Source organism: Notechis scutatus, chromosome 2 (genome assembly GCF_049901735.1).
Source record: "Notechis scutatus isolate UNSWTSFEM ecotype Mainland chromosome 2, rNotScu1.2, whole genome shotgun sequence".
Lineage (NCBI taxonomy): Eukaryota > Metazoa > Chordata > Lepidosauria > Squamata > Elapidae > Notechis > Notechis scutatus.
Genome location: NC_142010.1, coordinates 145,272,522 through 145,294,081, shown reverse-complemented (window position 1 = coordinate 145,294,081; position 21,560 = coordinate 145,272,522). Strand labels below are relative to the sequence as shown.

General features: G+C 42.4%; 1 protein-coding gene across 1 annotated transcript; it reads right to left on the bottom strand.

Moving 5' to 3' along the window:
* Positions 1-1,140: 1,140 nt before the first annotated feature.
* On the bottom strand, positions 1,141-19,866 carry KRT8 (keratin 8). The gene is made up of 9 exons (XM_026673880.2): positions 19,452-19,866; positions 14,045-14,253; positions 11,208-11,268; positions 11,017-11,112; positions 9,662-9,826; positions 6,402-6,527; positions 4,806-5,026; positions 4,558-4,613; positions 1,141-2,296 (listed from the first exon to the last, which is right to left on the bottom strand). Exons 1-9 carry the CDS (start codon positions 19,773-19,775, stop codon positions 2,106-2,108), a joined length of 1,449 nt encoding a protein of 482 aa, XP_026529665.2. The 5' UTR covers positions 19,776-19,866; the 3' UTR covers positions 1,141-2,105.
* Positions 19,867-21,560: the final 1,694 nt, after the last annotated feature.

Genomic DNA, 21,560 nt, shown 5'->3' with positions numbered 1-21,560 from the left:
ACTTATGACCGTTGCTGTATCCCAAGGTCATGTGATCCCCTCCTCACAAGCAAAGCCAATGGGGAAGCCAGATTCACTTAACCGGGTTACTAATCAATTGCAGTGATTCACTTAACAATTGGGGCAAGAAACATCGTAAAATGGAGCAAACCCCACTTAATATTTCACTGAACAGAAATTTTGGGCTCCGTTGTCGTAAGTTGAAGACTACCTGTAGTACTGTGGTGCTCTGGAGAGCTAAAAACTTATTCTGGGGGTCATGCTACACCTTTCCATCGCAAGAAATAATTTCCACTTCGTAGGCCTTGCTTAGAACTTGTAGATGTATGTGCCCAAGCAGGGAAGGTTTTTGTGTGAAAAAAATGTTTCGTCAATCCTAGGCTGTGCATGGAATGTTAAGATAGGCTAACACTTGTCTTCTGAGCGGCCATGTGCCAGGAGAGAACATTCATTTAAAAATGAAACTTCTACAAGAAGCTCAGAGAGCACCAACTCCTTAGTTACTATTTTCCTCTGCCAGTAAGTGGGAGTTTGTTGTAGCCTTTAACCCAACTCAAGCCTCTTTTAACTTATCTTACTGGTACCCTACAGGGAGAGGGTATTCCAATAAAGTACCACGTGACTAGGAGAACGTGCTTCTCAGAAAAGAAAAAGTGCACCACTATATGTGTGTGGTCCCTCAGGGACTAGCTTTTCCCTATTACCACTGAATAAGATACTAGTTTCATAGTCCAAGATGTAAGTTTCATAGTCCATGCGAAACGATGCTTTAAAATCACAAGCAGTATGACATCCCCAAGGGAACATGACCCAGCCATGTGCACCTTTTTAAATTTCTGTGTCACTGAGGATTAATTTCCATTAGTTAACCTCAGGAACCAATCTTAACTGCACCGTATAAGCATTTGCACAGGGAGCAACCACAGTGGGCCAGTGAAGCCTTCAAGTTAAGAGAACTTTTGAGGGGGGGCTAGTTGTCTACCCTTCCCAAATTCCTAAATGAGTCCCGTTACAAACACTCTATTCATGCTTTCAGAGCTCTGAATGCTTTTTTAGCAGACACAAAAGAGTTGATTTCTCCTGCTTTTCCATTCAACCTTTATCTTGGGCCTTCCCATAAGAAAAGCAAAAACACAGACAGAAAAGTTAAGCCATTTAATATCAAAGATTGGAAGAAAACCTTTTTATTTCAAATAAAATGAAAACCATGTGAAGTTCTTAAAAAACCTTCACAGACTAGCTTGCTTCGTGCTTCTGTCCAGCTCGGCTCCCACTAACCACGTCTTCCTATCATCCTGGTCCAGGTGGACCGCAAAACTCCCATCATCTTTAGAATAGCTAGTGTGATCATTTGATAGGAGTTGCTGTCTCCGGTGATAAGACTCTGGTGAGATTTCCCTAAATCCCCCATCCTTCAAAATAAAACATTTCCAAGCCTTGGTTTTGATTGAAAATTTGACCTAATGATATGCAAACAGCAAGAGGGGTGAATAATACAACAGGTCAGCTTTTAAACAATGTGAAAACTACAAACAGCAATTCTGAATAGGTCATCTCTACATATAGTGGTCTAAAAGAGTTAAGACTTCTCGCTGACAACTAGCTTAGGAAAGCTGCTTTCCTGCCTTTTTTTTTTTCAACAGCTGCACCCACTGATGGGATACTGTCAAAAAACACGAGGTCCCTTGGGAAAGCAAGTTTCTTTTCCCTCAAAGTGTTAAGAAAAAGGGAATGAGGCACGAGTGCCCCCTTGCTTTTTCTCCCGGATCACGTCTCAATGCAAGTCGGTGGCAAATGATTTTGTGGTGTTCTAAAAGCAGCTGTGGACTTCCCAGTTGCAGCTGGACTCCCAAGTTCCACCAGCCTCATCTAGCATGGCCAGAAAAGGGCTGATGGGAGCTGTAGTCCACGAGTATCTGACAAACATACATCCTTCCTTCTAGAAAAAAACCAAAACAAAAAAAAAGTTCGGTGAGAGAACAAAGGCATTTCTTCCCTCTCTTCTAATCTGTGGCTCATCATCATCTTAGCTAAATTAGGTAAGGCTCATTGGATTTAGGCACTTTAAAACCGTTAGTGGTTCCATTGCTCAAGACCCCACCGCGCTAGTTTGACAGCACGTCGGAGGATTCAGACACCAGCTTTCCATCCCGGGTCTCGATCTTCTTGATGACAATAGCCTTGGTCTTGCTGACGGCCGAGCTCTCCATGGGCAATGTATTTATGGAATATCCACCGCTTGAGTAGGAAGAGCTGTAGCCACCCCCGTAATTACCATAGCCACTGCTCAAGCCACCTGGAAAAGACAAGGGAACATTGGTCATCTCTACCTATAGTGGTCTACAAGAGTTAAGACTTCTCGCTAGCTTGGGAAAGCTGCTTTCCTGCCTTTTTTTCAACAGCTGCCCCCACTGATGGGATATTGGTGAAGGAGAGAAAAACAGTTTCCAGCATTTGGTATCTTTATAGCTTTTATCTCCCAAATCTAGAAATGGGAAGAGTGGCCCAGTAAGAAGTGGTTATATGCGTGTATTTTCTTCATTCCTTTCCCAGATGGAATTGAGACTCTCTCTTGCTACCTTGTCCAGTTATAGTGGCACCTCCTGCCATGCCAAATTCCCTGGGAGTATGAAAGAAATACCCCAGACTAAAATAGACACAGATTTCCCCTATTGCTCTCATCTTACAGACTGTAGTCAACTTACAACAGTTCATTTAATGACCGCTCAAAGTTATCCTGGCAGTGGAAAAAGTGAGCTATGGCCATTTTTCACACTTGCAACCATTGCAGTATCTCTGCTGACACATGATCCAAAATTCAGAGGCTCAGCAACTCATGAGAGTAAGCCAGATTCATTTAACAACCATGTTACTAATTTTAACAACTGCAGTGATTCACTTAACTATGGCAAGAAAGGTCCTAAAATGGGGTAAAACTCACTTAACAACTGTTTTGCTCAGCAAAAAGAAATTTTGGGCTCAATTGTGGTTGTAAGTTGAGGACTACCTGAAGTCCCATAGGGAAGAGGGAAAGATAAGTAGCAGGCCATTTCTTCAGTCTTATGGGAGTGGATACAGCCCCATATTTTATTTTGATTCTCTACACACAGAAACACACCCTTTGTACACATGTTTCTCATGTGGCACTGTACAACTGCACAGAATTTCTGGAAATCAACAACTTAAAAATTTGGGCAATAAGGCCTCAGAGTTGCAAGTGGAGGGGAGACAAAATTTGGCACAAAGAGTCCTCACCAAATGCTACCTCAGTCTTTGCTAGCTTGCTGCTCTCCAAATGTAATTTCTATCAGTTTGTCATCAACTTGGAGATAATCAAAACTGAGTTCCACACATTTGGAAGACATCAAGTTGATGAAATCTCTTCTGAACAACCTCCAACTAATAGATGTTTGCAGACTGCATGCTTTAGACAAGGAACGGACAATCCCTGCCTTCCAGCCTTTTTCTGCCAGTTATGGCCCAGCTCCCTCATTTACACTTCAAATTTCCCTCCATTTAAGGAAAAGGAACACAGCCAATTTTTAATTTTTGGAAAAAACAAAAACAAAACCAACCTGCTACCCATAAAGTCTCAAAAATAATGCCCAGGCAATTGCTTGCAACATAATCTTACCATGGGTACATCCTTGCAACTACTTTATGCTAAAGCCAATCTCCATCTTTGATCTTTAAAGTATCTTTGGAGGACAAACAATTTCACAGTGCCTATTTTTTATCACTATTATTTCTGCAAAGTAAAAGAGGGCCTTTTTTTAATGCAGATAACTATTTTTCTCCACGCTGTGCCCTCCAGATCTACTGGAACAAGGATCAAAGATGGGGAAAAGCTGCAGGGAACAGATGCCAAGAGTGGCGAGATAGGTGGCAAACAAATATTTAATTAAAAAAATAGTTTAAAAAATAAAGAAGAAACTATTGCCCCAGCCAAAAATGCTTCAACTATGATGGTTTGTCCTCTGAAATGGTTTGTCTTCATAAGGGCACGTATTCCTCTGCCAACTAATCTGCAGTGATTTTCAACTGCCATGGGAAATAAAACTGAAAAAAAGAGACTGTAATAAAATAGGACTTGGGTGGGATCACTTAAGCCATAAAGACCAACCCTCACTCAGGGAAGAAATCCAAAATTGTATGCTGAAATATTACAATTTTGATTTATTACATCACTTTGTAAAATAGAGGAAATGAAATAATTTTATTTCACTTCTTCTATGGGAAAAAAAAATCGTCAGAAGACAAGCCATTCTTTATTAAGATCAGGGTAGGCGGCAGGTTAAACAGGTTCCCAAATGAAAACAAGGGAGATCAACATCACTTAACAGTGTTGAAACATGTTGAGATCTAATTCGGCAATCGAATATTTATATATATATATATATATCTCATGCCACCCAGAATTGCATTTATGCGAATTGGGCAGCTGTCTAAATCTTCTAAGTAAATACGGGATTCCCTGCTCTGATTAGTTTCTGACATTTGCATTGATATCTTGATCACCCTTCCCCCCATCTTCTTCTACATGCGACACTTGCTTACCTGAATAACCAGTTGTCTTGGTCTGAATGCTGAGATTCTGCATTCCAGACTCCAGCCTGTAAAAAGAGGGAAGGTTGAAAAATCAGTCATGAAATGACATTAAGTCGGACAAAATTTAAGTCCTACAGAACAAGTTTCTGCAGCCAAGTTGAATTTGAACACAATTTCGAAACAGTTTCTTGATGCATCGCTGATCTCAATCGCTGTGTTACTCTAGAGTGGAGTACATATGTTGGGCCAATCCTTACCTGATCTCCTCTCCTTCCAGCAGCTTCCTGTAGGTGGCGATCTCTATATCCAAGGCCAGCTTGACGTTCATCAGCTCTTGATACTCTCGCAGCTGGCGAGCCATGTCTTGTTTAGCTCGCTGCATGGCACCCTCCAATTCAGCCAGCTTGCTGTTGGCATCCTTCACGGCCAGTTCCCCACGCTCCTCTGCTTCAGTGATTGCCGCTTCCAAGCTTGCACGCTGTATGGGATCAAGGAAGAAAGAGTTCAAACAGCAGCTCAAGTCTCCAAAACCAGGAAAAAGGCAGGAAAGGAAGCGGGGGTTTGGAGAGGATACAGCGCTTTACAAAATTCCTTCACCGGTTCATGATATGGGGATTTAAGATTCAGTGGACAGATTTGTTCCTGGAAAAATAGCCTAAAGTAACGTGAATTGTCTCTTCCCAGATGAGGATAACCATACCTGATCAAAGCACAATTAATTATAATTGGATTGTATGACTTATACAGTGGAATCTCGGGTCGCGAACGCTTCTGTTCACAACCAAATTGGGTGACAACTAGAATTTTTGCTTCTGGTTGCAAACAGATCTTCGGGTGGTGACCAAGCAAACCCAAATGTTTTTTGTTTTGGTCTGTGCATGCACAGACGGTCGTGCTTTCGCTCATGACGAAATCGGGTTACGACCATAGTCCTGGAACTGATTGTTGTTGCGACCAGAGGTTCCACTGTACTTTCATATCTCCTCCCAAGAAGGTGAAAGCCACAAGCAAGGCTCTTTACCCAATCCCTTCCTTTTATTCCGTTACAAAATTTGACACTACAGATATTAAGGTGAGAAGCTGTGCAGAGTCCCAGAATAACCATATCCCACCTATCAAAGGTGGAAATAACAGGAATTAACCTGAATAAAATGCAGAGAGGAGCACAAGCCGCCACCACCAACCCACTACACTCAAGAAAGCAAGAAAGTTTGAAAAATCCATCCTTCTCTGCTTAACATGCTACCTTTTGCCTTCAACCGCACTTACTCACATTCCCGGGCCTTCAATCATACCAGCAACTTCCATCCCTACTCTGCTAGATGAAATGGCAATACCCAGACATTATAGCCATCCACTTCATGTGGTCACAAAAGGAAAGTCAGCTGATCTTCAGGTCAGCTGAATGGCCTTCAAGGGTTCAAATAAAAGTCAGTCTCTCCCAGGCATTTACTCCTTGAGTCATGAAGTCGTGAAGCAGCAGCATTCCTGCAGCCCAAGACTTCAGGATTTAGAAGAGTTGTAAGCCAGAAACAGCATAGAGGAGGCAACTGTATTGGAGATGAGACTTTACTGAGGATCTTTTACGTACACAACTGTGGGTACTACTATCATCCTCGCTTCTGCCCTAAAAAAGGCTGGGCTTCTTAATACAGGCATTCCCAATCCTAGCTGATACTGAACCATATCATCATATCCATGTTGTTAGTGACTGCAGGAGCTCTGGTCCAATAACTCTGGATGCTGGTAGAAAGCTGGAGATGACCAATATGATCTGTAAGTTCCTTGGGGGCAAAGCAGAGAACTATAGCATGACCGTCTTAAGGAGGATTGCAGAAGATAAGATTTCTGACCTGGCCTTTCAAACCATCGATTTCTGACTGTATCCGGGTTATCATTCGGTTCAGTTCATTGATTTCATTCTTGGTGCTGCGGAGGTCATCCCCATGCTTGCCTGCCATAGTCTGGAGCTCTTCATACTGAAGAGAGGAGATAGAAGGGACAAGAGATGTGATGCCAGGAAGACCACAGGAGCAAAGAACTGGTTGCAAAGACTACAGTTCTTTTATTTATTTTTATACACACAGACACAGAAACAGACCTCAACCATGTCTTCAACAAAGTGGTCCACAGGACAGTATTAATTCCTGGAATTAACTCCTTAATTCCAATTAAGAAGGCCTAAATTTTAATCTGTCTAGATTACTTGTGGGCAGGCAGAAAAAACTGGAGAACTCATTGACTGGGATCGCACATTCTCTAAACTCTGGTTTATTTTAGGCAGAGTCTGCTGTATAAACCAGAGCCTTGCTTTGCATACCTCACTGAACTATAATCCATGCTTTATAAGTCACAACAGTTCAGTTCAGATATCGAATTCAAACAAGCCACATTATAGCTTTAGGTAATACTAGCTCTATACCTGTGCCTCGCTACGAAACTATGTGATCGGGCTTAGTTTTTTGGGAGGAAAATAAGGGGGGGGGAATTGTGCCTCTGCCTACCAGCAACCCTCAGTATTCATCTTGCTAGCATCCTGTCAGTGTGTGAGACAGTTGAGGGCTGTTTGGAAACAAACATGGAAACTGAAACAGTATTTGCTGTGTGAGCAAGGAGACAGCAAGGAGCCTGGGCATGGCTTAGCTCAACTGTTCTGTACTAAAGCTGGTTGCTGCTGTAAAACTGAAACTCCTCCCCTCTGCTCTTGTGTTTTGCATTTGGAACAGATTTCCTTTCAGGTGGGCAGGGGGAGTAGAACTCCTTAGCATCAGAGTGTGTTAATAATAATATACCAAATACTAATGCTGTGATGGTCATTTCAAAAAATCCTTTCTTAGTGAGCACCTAGAAGCCAAGGGGAACATACGTGCCAAATTACAAGTTTGTAGGCTTTATGGTTTTGGAGATTTTGAGTTGATGTGTGAGTGGTATTTCGCTTTTATATAGAGAGATTACCTAAAGCTATTGTGTGGCTTGTTTGATTTTAATATTCATTCTCCAATAATCCCATCTAAGCCAAGAGAGTAAATGCAAAAATTAATCTCTTGAGGAAAGTGTCTAGTTATCTATCCTCCATTTCCGTTCAAACAGCTGGTCTATTGAAGCTGCCAGGAGTGTCTGAGTAACAACCTGAAAAATGCATCATAAACTGAGAAATGCATCATAAAACTCACGTGAACCACAATTATTACTTGGATAACCTCAGGCAAGTAATTATCTCCTAGTCTCAATCGACTTCTCTATTTGAAAATAATCATCTAGGGCTTCCATCATTAGCATAATAGTGCTGTTAGCATACTGTCCGAGTTATAGTACTGGATACCAAGCAACTGGGTTTTTTTTTTCCCCAACCTCAACTCAGATGCTAAGCTTCAACACTGACCAGCGTGCCGTGAAAGGATGCCTAGGCCACCGGGGGAAAATGGAGGCCACAACTGAATTTGAGTCAAGTAAGTGAAATGATCTGATAAATGACATTTCCATTCAGATCAATTAAACTGATTGCCTAAAATGGAATTCCAAAATTGTAGGGTTGATGCTTGTGCTTTTACTTTTTTTTCTTCTTTTTTTCTGTTCAATCAGACTTGTCTGGATAAGTCCCTGAAAGTTTTTTTGGAAAGTTTTTTTTTTCAGAAATGGCTTTGTGCCCCCCGCTCCAAGAAGACAGAATTGGAACTTAGTCCTGGACTAGGGGTAACATACCACCAGTATTCTGATATCTAAGGGGCTGCCACAAAGAAGAGGGGGGTATCAACCTATCCTCCAAAGCAAGGGTCCCCAACCGCTGGTCTGCGGACCGATACCGTCCGCGGAACAACTCTTACCGGGCCGCTGGTTGCTGGGCGCCGCCATCTTTTTGGTAAAAGTGCTTCCGGTGAGCTTTTCCGGTAGAAAGCTCACCGGAAGCACTTTTCATCAAAAAGATGGCGCGCCAGCGTTCGGTGAGCTTTTCCGGGTAGAAAGCCATTTCTACCCGAAAAAGCTCACCGAGCGCTGGCGCCATCTTTTTGACGAAAACGAGCTTCCGGTGAGGTCACCGGAAGCACTTTTTCGTCAAAAAGATGGCGGCGCCCAGTTGATGCCGGTACCGGGCCGCGGCGTCGAAAAGGTTGGGGATCCCTGCTCCAAAGAACCTAAAGGCAGGACAAGAAGCAACGGATGGAAACTAATCAAAAAGAGAAGCAACCTAGAAACTAAGGGGAAATTTCCTGACAGTTAGAACCAGAGGTGGTACATTCAGCAGGTTCTGACCAGTTCTGGAGAACTGGTAGTGGAAATTTTGAGTAGTTTGGAGAACTGGCAAATACCACCCGACTGGAGATTTTACAATATCCTTCCCCTGCCACGTCCACCAAGCCACGCCCACAGAACAGGTAGTAAAAAAAATTGAATCCAACCACTGGTTAGAACAATTAACCAGTGGAACAACTTATCTCCAGAAGTTGTAAATGATCCAACACTGGAAGTTTTTAAGAAGAGGTTGGATAACCATTGGTCTGAAATGGTATAGGGTTTCCTGCCTAAGCAGGGGGTTGGACTAGAAGACCTCCAAGGTCCCTTCCAACTCTGTTATTCTCTATTAGTCTCCCAGTTTCTAATCTGATGCTTTAACCACTACACCAAACTGAAACTGTGTTTTTTATAGTTTTTTTTTTTAAGATAGTGTTACCTATCTCTAAGCATCTCTTCTTCTTTTTGCTGGTTATTGTTTTCAATTGTTTTTAACATGTACACTAGCCAGAGTTATCATGGAATCAGGCAGCTTTAGACATTACACAAATCAATCCATCGATACAAGAGTTATTGCACTATTGGGATTCTCCAGACTTCCTCGTAAAAAAGGCCAATATTTTCAACAGATAAAAATAGTGGGAAAAGGATTCCATTGCTCTACAAAGAAAGGAGATGGAGATGAGCAAAAGACTCTGGAACACAGTGTGGATGATGATGGTGCTCTTTCGTCACTGTGTATAGCGTTGATTCCTTCCTTCTGCGAAATGAAGTTATCCCCAACTCCTAGCATGAGTGAAGGCCCTATAAGCTCTTCATTGGGAATTAATTTTTCATCAGGTACGGTCGGTCAAGGAGAGCCAGGAGTCAGCATGGAGCTCACCTTGATCTGGTACATCCTCTCTGCCTCAGCCCGGCTCCTGTTAGCAACTTCTTCATACTGAGCCTTGACTTCAGCAATGATGCCGTCCAAGTCCAGGCTGCGGTTGTTGTCCATGGACAGGATCACAGAGGTGTCGCTGATTTGAGACTGCAGGACACGCAGCTCCTGTATCAAAAGGTAACATTTAGAATGATCCCGAATCAAAGAGGAAGCAACCCCCAGGGAACCATGAGGTGAGTATTCAAATCTTTCCTACTCATTCCTCTACTGGCAAGAAACTTCTGATTCAACAGGTGAAGGCTCAAAACTAATGGCAAGAACCAGTTAAAATCAGAGATCCCCAACCTCCAGTCTATGGACCGACTCTGGGCCATGGTATGCCAGAAACTGGGCCATGCAAACAAGCGAAGCCCCATCCATAGGCTGCAAGCAGCACGAAAAACGAAGCCCCCTCTGGTCCATGGAAAAACCTCTCTCTATGGAATCGGTCCCTGGTGCCTGAAAGGCCGTAAGCCTCTGAATTAAATGATAGTTAAAGAGTTAAAACTTATTATAGGCGAAGTGCTGCCAACCAGGAAGAACCACCTTGCTAAACCGGAGTCTCTGGGGAAGGAAGCTTTCAGTAAAAAATGTATTTGTTTCCTAGCAAAGCAAACAAAACCAAACAGCACTTTGTGAGGGACCTCCTCACTAAAGCTGAATGTAGTCTCCATTTTTTTTCAGCCTCAAAGCCATTTCCAACTATAGCTGCCACAATCCGACAGTACCTTTTCTGTCCCGTTTGCATGGAAAGCAAAACCACATTTAATATAGGTCATAAAATAAGCTAAACATAATGTATAAAAGGAAGGACGTAGTGTATCTTCGTCTATTTTCTTTGCATCACCACCCCTCTCCCCACAGCTTTTTCCCCATACAAATGTTAACTTGGGTTCTCAGCCACCAAAAGTTCTCCCTTGTAATAAAATAGCAAACAACTTACTACATGGTTCTCATATTTCATGCAGAAATGGAACTATATCAGAATGTCACTGTGTAGCAAGGCAAACTATAACTAAATACGTAAGAATATAACCATGTTTGGGACTTTTTACAAGGCTTTGACACAACACTAGAGCTGTCTTGGGGCAACCTCTTATTAGCTTGCCAACCCCATTAACTAGCTAAAGGAGTCATTGAAATTAGCTGCAGTGGCCAGTCTTGGCTGCTTCAGTATGTAGAAAAGGAACACAGATGCCCTTTTTGTCACCTGATCAGACACCACAGTTCCTTGGCCTGCCCATGTCTTCAAAAAGGGTACATTTAAAAAAGCCGTTCTAAAAGCCGTTCTTCACTCAATTAAATCCACTATTTACCTCATCATGAAGCTGCCTCAGGAAGTTGATCTCGTCTGTCAGACATTCCAGACGGGATTCCAATTCAACCTTGTTCATGTAAGCCTCATCCACATCCTGAGGGAAGAGTGCACCATTATAGGTATAGACTCATACACAAAATCTCAAAATTGTGATAATTAACCAAGAAACACAATCAGCCTGCCACTTACCTTCTTCAGAAGGACAAACTCATTCTCCTTTTCAGTACGGTTGTTGATTTCATCTTCATACCTGCAGGGGCAAAGGAAGTTAAGTGGTTACTATTACATGGAATTTGGACCAAGACTAAGCACCGTGTGCTAGGATCATTATTAGAAATATGTAAAGTTAGCGATGCATCTGACTATGTGCCAAGTGTGCATCCCCTGACTAATTACTGCCAAAATATAGATGCTAGGAGTTAAAGTGGAAGGCCCCAAATTAAAAGATTTATGGTGGTTTTAAAAGGTTATTTTATGATTAACTTTGTTTTTGAATGTTTTAGTTAAAAAGGCAGGATAAGGTAGATTAAGAAATGCATAGGATTATTTTTTGGTTTTTAAAAGACATAAAAGACTAATAAAGTTTATTTAAAAAATGTATAGGACTGTATTTGTATTTTCCCATCAAAGGTTACTTTTTGAGTAACTTTTTGTGGTTCCCCTTAACATTACAAACATTTCTCTTCCATTGGTCAATAATTATCTGGTCAGTCTTCATTTATGCATAATATTCTATTAAAAATCTTCATGAAAACATGGCAGCTGCACAGTAAATTCATAGTTCAAAAGTGAATTGCATTATTTGGACAGATTTCAAACTGTATAGGACCAATACATTCAGAAACCCAGAGAAATCCCGGAATGGTAGCTTGACTATTCAAACCAGCTTTTGCTGAGGTTTTTGATATAATGTCCATATCCCTCTTAAAATGCGTTTCAGGCTCTTGCCTTGTCCTATTTTTTAAATTCTATTTAGATTGTTTTAATTTTTTAAAAATGTGAAAAGCTGCCATTCTGCAAAGCAACTTGTCAACCACTAGCATTACAGTAACTGTATTTGCAGAAATGCCTTTGGAGCCCATAAGGAATCCTAGAATATTTTTAAAAAAATTTAAAAAGTAAAATGGCTGAAAGACATTTAAGATTTGGGCCTAAAAGTTTCTCCCCCCCCCATAAAAAAAATCCACAACAAACCAGCTGTTAGAGCATTAGTAGAGGCAGAGGATGACTCAAAGCAGTTTAAGGATACCTTCATCATATTTGCTTTCTGGCTACAATCTTGAAGTGGGCACACATTACAGGTAGTCTTCAGGTTACAAGAGGGCAATTGGGATCGGGAACTCAACTGCTAAGCAGTGTAGTTATGAAGCACAACGTCATGTGACCATATATTATCAGATGACCGCAACGCTTAACAACAGCAGTCCCGGTTTTAAACAAGGACCAACCAGGCAGTAAGTGAGGACCTTCAGATTGACTTCCTGATGGCTTTCTTATTGACTTTGGTTATGGGAAGCCAGCAGGAAACATCAGAAATTGAAATCATATGGCTGCGACTTACTGCAACAGGCAGGAACCTGATGATGAGCCCCCCCTCATTCAGCACCGTAACTATGAGTGATTGCTAAGAAATGGTTATAACCCAAAGACTATCTGGCAGAGTCAAAATGCATTCAGCATCAGCTACCTTTTGTCTGCTTAGGCATCCCTTATTCCACCTTTATAAAGATGAGGGTGAGACTCGCAAATTTAACTATTTACCAGGGTTTCACATGAAACACTTCCGGAACTGGGAAAGTTGGAGCAAGAATGTGCCGTAGCCAGGAACAGTTGATTTGGGTACAAACTCAAGATACCACAGGTTCTGCCTCGTTCTTAACTCTCCCATGCGTGGGTGTGAAATTTCAGGGCGTGAAACCAAAAATATGTACAGGCAAGAGGTCATTTTCACCAGCCTTTTTCCCCATGCTCAAACACCCACTTTTTCCAATCCTAACTTGTTAGCTTTCTATTTCTGCAAGGGATACAACCAAGAGAATACAGGTGTAACGTTTCTTTTGAAAACGCCTAGGAAAGAAGAGTTGTACACGATGACTCTTTGGAAAAGATATAAGATCCCAAATTATTGCCACCCAACTCTTCCTCTGTATTTCGAAGGAAACTCCCTTGAGTTTCCAGGCCTCGCATTCCTTGTCCAGCTTCCAATATCAAAAATATTTGGAAAGCTGGAAATTCTTAAAGACAATATCCCATTCCCTCCATTGTAAAATAGTCTCATCTAACCTGGCACTCCTGCCCTGGAGTTGCAGCACCAGCCTGCCAGGGAAGTTGTAAAGATTGTAAAGGCAATGGGGAATGAATGACATACTAACAATGCAGCTTGTCCTTATTGTCCCTGCCTCCATTAAAAACAGACACTTGCAAAACAAGTTAGGTAATTCTCCCATTAGTGCTTTGCCGTGTGCGATGAGGGTGTGCTACTACGTAGAGGAATAGGACTGAACAATTCTCTTGGCAATGTCCTCCCATCCTCAACTTCCTCAAACACTTCAAAGAGAGCTTATTTGGGTTTTGGTTTACCACTTCCTTCTTTTTCTGGAAATAATCCCTGCCTAGCCTTTTGGTACAATTCCTTTGTTTAGCATAGTTTAAGAAATAAATCTTTAACCTTGTTATCCTTCCAACTCTGTCCATGGAGTTTTATATTTTTATATCACATCAAATAAAATATGTACAGGGTTACCTGGTGGACACAGGTCAAGATCAAGAGACTGGGAGCTATGATAACAGTGCAACAACCAAACACAAGGATTGCAAAACCCAAAAGAAGACAACCCACCAGCAGCCATTAACAATTTTAAGGTGTGGCAGGGATTTAAAAAATTAGTTTGGGTAAACTAAGCCATCACAGCAGAATGAAGGATTGCTGTGGCACTTCCATAGGTCTAAGCATAAGATGGGTGGTAAAGCTACTTTGTCCAGCCCCGGCCTACCCAGAGCAATGGAACCAGAAGGACCCGACTCACTTGTGTTTGAACTCTTCCACCAGGCCTTGCATGTTTCCCAACTCAGCATGCAGCCTTGCCCTTTCCTGACCCACAGTTTCCAGCTGCCGGCGTAAGTTGTTGATGTAGGCCTCAAACATACTGTCCAAGTTGCTCCGTGTAGTCTTCTGATTCTGCAAGAAGCTCCATTTGGTTTCCAGCATCTTGTTCTGCTGTTCTAGGAAGCGAACCTGAGAGGGAAGGGAGAACAGACTAGAAGTAAATTCCTGATACTTCAGCAGCACCCATGTAGCTCTATAGCTCTTCAGATGGGCAACCCCATTTATCCTTTTCATCAGAGGTCAAACTGGTATTTCCCTGGCATAAGGTAGGTCATATACTACTGGCATAAGGTAGGCTATCACCCTACAGTCAGAAAAGATTCACAGAAGCTCTAGTTTCTGCTATAAGCAAATGGATTTCAGCAGGCCTTCCCAAACTTAGCACACTATTAAGTACTAGTCAATTACCAGAATAGTAATTTTGTCCGAGAACAAAAGATATACATACTATGCCAAGTATCCCTCTTGGCTCAATACATAATTTATTTCTTAGTGGTGCTTCCTGGATCCCCAAATGGAATCTATAGTGGTTGAGGAAATGTATCTGCTACAGGTTACTTTCTGGACTTCAGTTTATGCCAGGTTTTATTTTAGATTAAAAGGATACAATCTGAAACCCTATACTTACAGGTAACCTTTTAGTGTGACTGGCATTCACCCCAGGATATTTCGGGAAGTTGGCACTAGATTGTAAAGTTTAATATAAACAGAACATTAAATTCCCAAGCAACAATCATATTATTTACCTGATTTTAATTTAACTGAATTAAATTTAGTTGTATCCTAGTCTCTTCTGCCTTCTGGAATGTGAGCCACTGTATCCACAAAGAAGTCAAGTATAACCTTTAGCCCAAATGAAAAGATCTGATTTATTTTAAACAACTTTAAATAACTGGAAAGCCAGACCCAAGGGGGAAAAAAGACAGCTAAAAATTGTAGCACCTCTTATTCAGGTTGGGCTAATGAAAGCACAAGCAAATAATAAAAATAACTCCGTAATTTCCCTTTAAAATCAAATTAGCAAAAGACTCATGAAAAACATTTTACATCACACACTTCTCTGCTTATTCTGGCAATAATAGTCTGTCTCAATGTGATATTCTTCCATTGCATCATTCTCATTAGCTAAGGAAGATGGAAATTCATAGTCCAATAGCTCTAAAGTGTCCCAGGGTTGGAAAAATCAGCAAAACTGGAATTTGAAAATGCTCTTTCTTATATAGTTACTTGCAGGAGCAAACTTCAGTTTAGGGTGTTTGGTTGTGTCACCCTGCAAACTTGACAATTCCCAGTTTCTCTGTGGAATAAGCCTGCTCTGAATAAAAGGACAGCAAACAGATTGCAAGATGAAGAAGTGCATGGCTCCTTTTGGGCTTAAGATACACTGATCTTTCACTGACCCAAGGCAAAATGGTGCACGTCAAAGTGTAGAAGAGGCAAGAGCAAAAGTTAGGTCTAATTTACTTTGAATTAGACCCAATGAATTTGATTACTTCTTGGGCCTACAATAACTTTTTCCCCCTCCACTCATTACAAATTACAATTCAAAGGCACTCTGGGGGCCACACCCAAAGCTTTGGGAGTGCACCTCTGGTCTGGACAAATATTTAAGTGATTATATACCTGAAAACCACTATTACAGAAACAATATTTAATTTTTGGAAACACGGTCCCAGCATATTTAAAAGTCAAAAACAGTTTGAGGCAGAAGGGTCTTAAAAAGTCACTTGTCACCCTGCCTTGATTCAACATATCTTATCTGAGCCATGACAAAGGCAGAAGAGGAAGCGCTGGCGATGGAGAGCCAACATCTAATGTGAAGCATGGTTAGCCAAGACTTAAAACTCAGAACCTGTTTTTAATGGCAGAATGCACTTAGCAATTCAGAAGATTACTGAAGAGGCAGATGCTTTAGTGATGGAGTAACTGCAGCTTGACAGTCTTGTGAGGAGTTCACACACTAATGAAAGACTGAGCATTTATTATAAAAACATAAACACAGCTTTGGATGAACGATTTTGCCTTAGGGAAGGGGAACAGTGGGAAGCAGTAAGACAACCAGAAGAACAGGCTGAGAATAGACACAGTAGGGACTAGAGTTATGTTAGAACAACTCATTTTCTATTCATCTGGGTGGTCATTACATTTTTCCTTCCCCTCAAAAAAAATTTTGGGTTTCTCCTTTCTTTCAGATGGTCCCCTACCAGAAAGTTATAGGCTGATTTCTGACTGAAGAAAAGGGTACAAAGCTGCTTTGACAAACTCAAGATGATTTACAAACATTAGGAAAAACTGTGTGTTAAAATGCGCACTTCTTAGAAGCAACCAGCTCCATCCAGCCCTATTGCTTTAGGGTACATGGTGAGAATGCTAGGGGGGTCGCTCAGGAAAATCTAGAGAAAACATTTTTCTCCAAAGATTCCAGATCTCTGTTGATGCAGTGTTCTGGCAATAACAAGAGCAGAGGTGTGGTAGCTCTCACATCATATGCTGCTCAAGGGATAGAGGTGTTCAGGAAACACCTGAAGCTGTAGCACCTGTCTGATTTATGATGAGCCAAAATAATTAGGGAAATTGCTGTTTCACGCAGTCAATCTCTTCATACATCCTGTTTCTGTATTTTTTAAAAAAAAAAAAAGTTCACGGAGGCTTCCAACTAGTAGGTATATATCTGGAATTCCTTGGGTATTCAAGGAATATGGGTTCAAAGTAGGCAGTGCAAACTTTGAAGAAACCTCACCTGTGAAAGCAGCATGGAGGGAACTCTGCAGAAAGCCACCTACCCAACTGAGAACCTTCCCATTCAGAAGACTGGCTGTGGAGATGGTGGAGACTTGGAAAGGGGCGAGGGAACAAGGAGAGGGGGAAAGCTCATGGCTGAAGAACCTTGAATGGAATTTTATTTATTTATTTATTTATTTATTTGATTTGCCAATTGTTTACAAGATAATAAGTATAAGTGTATACATAGTTGTGAATACATGAAATGGGTACATATAAGAAAAATAAAAGAAGAATAAGAGAAACAATAGGACAGGGACGGTAGGCACGTTGGTGCGCTTATGCACGCCCCCTACAGACCTCTTAGGAAAGGGGTGAGGTCAATAGTAGACAGTCTAAGGTTAAAGTTTTTGGGGTTTGGGGAAGAAACTACAGAGTCGGGTAGAGTATTCCAGACATTGACCCCTCTATTGCTGAAGTCGTATTTCCTGCAATCAAGTTTGGTGCGGTTAACTTTGAGTTTGTATCTATTGTGTGCTCTTGTGTTGTTATGGTGGAAGCTGAAGTATTCATTGACAGGTAGGACATTGCAATGTATGATTTTATATACCATACTTAAATCAGACCGAAGACGGCGTAATTCAAGGTTTTCTAGTTCTAGAATTTCAAGTCTGGTGGCATAAGGTATTCTACAACGAGTAGAGGAGTGGACACACGCTAGAGAGCAGGGGTCTCCAACCTTGGCAACTTTACAACTTGTGGACTTCAACTCCCAGAATTCCTCAGCCAGCACATGTTGTAAAGTTGCCAAAGTTGGAGACCCCTGCTTTAGACCTGGAAAATAATTTTTGTACTGCATGTTCCTTTCAAATTGAAGCACTCTGTTTCCCCATTGTACAACACAACACATTCCGCTCCCATTTGCCAGCTATTAAGAAAGTAGGAGTGCATTGCATTATTCTGACCCTGCAGCCACCCTTCCCACAGGCATGGGCATTGCTCCTCCCTTCAATCTCCTCCCAATAGCCTTGACTGCAGTTTAACTGTTAAGACCTGCCTGATACTGGCTGAATACTAAATATTCTTATCTCTGGATTTTAAAGGGTTCTTCTCGCCAGTACCACAAGCCACAAAAAAAGGCTGATTTTGCACACATTAGTTCAAAGTTCCTTAACAAGGATACTATTATACATACAGCAGCATTCCAGCTTCAGTTATCTAGAGCTAACATACTCAAGCTGCAAAAATCTAAATGACCATTAGGTGGCAGCAAAGAGGTACAGAAAGGTAATCTTCAATGCTGGCTTGAAACCATCTGGATTTTTGCAGGCCAGATACCACAGCCTTGGGGTAGTCAGTTTTAGGATTAGCTACGTCTGTGAAGGTACAATACCTCTGCATATGTGTACTTATATTGTTCTTTTTCACAATATGTATTGTCCTCAATAACTAAGCATAGAAAATTTAGAAAGACAACAGATAAGAACAGATGGGAAGAAACAGATTAACTAGTGTTTATTATAGGATTAAGCACACTAAAAAAGTATCCCCCAAATAATGCAAACATCCAGAGAATAGCTATCCTCACACACACACAAAATGGATATCTGAACCCAATCCACTGTCCTTTTCAGTTCATATCTGCCAGACAAATAAAGCAGCTATTTTCAAGATGTGATTCCATAGAAAAAGCACAATTTACGAACACCTTCTCACATTGCTTTGGTAGGCTTAGAAATACCAAGCACAGGACCAATATCAGGCTCCAAAGACTTTAAAAAATATAAATTTGTGTGTGTCTGTGTGTCTCAGATAAGATTAGTATCTAATCTACACTATATAATCTATATAGATGCTATATAGTGTCTAGTATTTATATAGATTAGTATATATTTCTGTATATACATAATCTTATCAAATTTTTTTCCAAGTCATACTTCAATTTATCTAGCAAACTGTAGGCTGATAATGATTAGGTTGGCTCCAACACACTAAGCCATAACAAAGCAAACTTGCAGTTTAATGCAATGCCATGAACTTTTCTCTCAATCCCAAGGGATCATAAACTTTGTGTGTCATCCCGGAAATTCAGTAGGTTTTGCCAATATAAAAAGTAAGGTTGAATGGCATCTGTTTCTCTTTTAAAACATGAAATTAGAGGCTCGTCTTATTAGTTTCTCTTTAACCTTCACACCTGCAGGAGGAGCTTTTTGCTCGGCGTCCACACCACCGCTCAAGTTTAATTACCTCTACAGAAGCAGCCGTGGGAGCAGGAATTTTCTTTGGCCTCCTGTCTCTTAACGCCCGTTGCCAGCCCCCTCACCACCACTGCGAAGAACCACCCCTTGTTCAGAGACGCCGTTTGTTCAAGGGGAAAAGCCCTCCAATTCCTCCACTGAGCGCATGCAGCTGACGCCTCACTTTCCCCTTCCTTGCCTCCGTTTTCCCCCAAAACTTACACCTACAAGTTTTGTAAGAGCAGAGGCTCATTTGGGCAAAACAGGCAGGGAAACGTTTGCTCAAGAAACAACCCCCTTTTAGCCCGCCCGCCCGCCCGCCTCCACCCCCCTTCTGTAAAGACCCGTCCCAAAGCGGGCAAAACGCACCTTATCAATCAAGCTGGCAAACTTGTTGTTGAGGATCTTGATCTCTTCCTTCTCCTTGGTTCTCACTTGCTGGATGGCGGGGTCGATTTCCAAATTGAGCGGGGCCAGCAGGCTCCTGTTGACGCTGACCGCAGCGATGCTGCCCCCCAGGCTCCCCGCGGAAGCTCCGCGGAAGTTGGCCCCAGCGCCATACCTGCCGCCCCCGAAGCCGGAGGTGGAGGAGTAAGAGGTGCTCATCCGAGAGCCGGCGACGGGGCCAGGCGTGTAGGACCGGCTGCTGAAACTGCGGACGGTGCTCGACGTGTTCCGGTAGTTCTTCATCATGGTGGGTTGTTTTGTGTTGTTTTTTTTAGTTTGCAAGGAAGCGCGGGAAGAAGGTGAAAGAATCGGGGCAGCTGGAAAGCAGCAGAACGCCAACGGCGTGAGTAAGCTGAGCGCCGACTTTATATGCCAGCGCGTTGGTGGGGGTGGGAAAGGGCGCGGCTGGAGGAAAGGACGGCAGCACCTGAGTGGCTTTTGCAACCACGAGGAGGCGGAGCTCCGAAACTCGGATACCTGCTTTGCCCGGCAAGGAAGCCGCGTCTTTTAACTCTTTCCTAGCGGGAAAGGGGGGGCCCTCAGCCAGGGAGCGGCACGTCCGCAATGTTTCCTTCGGGGAAATCTCCCCTCCTCCTCCTCCTGCCGATCTTCCCTCCGGCTTGCTACGTTTTTAATTGTTCGGGCAGGGAGCAAACCCAAAGAGGGCAGCAGTTGCCCAAACTTGCGCTGGCCCGGGACCCTCTCCCGGGACGACTGAGCTTTTCCCCACCCCAAACCCCATGGGAGAGTCGAGGAGTTTCGTTCTGGTGGGGTAAACCAAACGAGAGGGCGGGCGCCTTTATGCTTTTTTTTTTTTTTTTGAACCATGAGAGCCCGAGGCGAGGAATTCCCTCAGAAGAGCGCGCAAAAGGCAAAGGACGGGGCGAGGAAGCGGCTCGGCAGAAACGGAAAAGCGAGGTTGCTTAAAAATTCCGACAGGAGTTTGACGAATCGCCACTTTTGGCGGGTCTGAATTGAGAAAAACCCGGAGGGCCACAAGAGGGCGCCAAATGGAGTCGGTCCTCAACTTACAACCGTTCGTTTAGTGACCGAAGTTACAAGGCCACTGGAAAAAAAAGTGATTTAGGACCGGTTTTTTGACACTGTGGCAATGTCCTCATACTCAGGTGATCAAAATTCAGCTGATTCATATTTATGACCATTCCAGAGTCGGGAGGTGTCTGTGTCTGCCATGCCACCCCCTTTTGCCACCTTCCAGCAAGCAAAATCAACAAGGGGAGCCAGGTTCACTTAACAACCAGGTTACTAATTTAGCGATGGCCGTTATTCGCTTAACAACTGAAGCAACCCAACTCATAAGATCGGGCAAAATTGACTTCACAAATGTCTCATTTAGCAACTTAAATTGTGGGGGGGGGTTCAGATACAGTCATAAGTCAAGATTTTTTGCTACTTACTCATGGTCAGTGGGATTCCCCCCCTCAGCTCCCAACCGGTAAACCTTAATTAATGGAAGTTGGGAGGGGAGTAGAGGAAACCGCACCAGGTGGATTGAATGGCCTGGATTCAGTTGCTTCAACCAGGCCAGCTGTGCTGATTAAATGATTCAGCATTGGCAGCCACCCTTTGCTTGCCTGACTCGATTTAAAGTTTAATCTTTAAACTCCCTCTGGGATTTAGAGCTGTCTGTAGAGGAAAGACTATTTGCCAGGGTCTGGAGGGAGCTTTTTCCTACTGGCTCCAAACCTTAATGCCCCTTCAGCCTCCGTTTTCACAGGGTAGCAAAATAACTATTTCCCATTCGCCTTGGGGCACTTTTGAAGCTGGACTTTTAATATGGCGTGTCTGGTTTTTAACTGTCCTTTGGAGTGTGCCTGTTTAAATGACAGGGTTTGCATAACTATAAAGATAAATGTAACTTTTTTGGCATTTTTAAAATGTGGGTCTTAATTTGAAGGTAGCTTGGCATTTCAGATGTTTAAAGACAGGTCAGAAATTCTAAGAAGATGCAATAAATAATTGTTTAATTAAAGGGCAAACTAGGAATCCAAAGCAGGGCAATGAAGACTT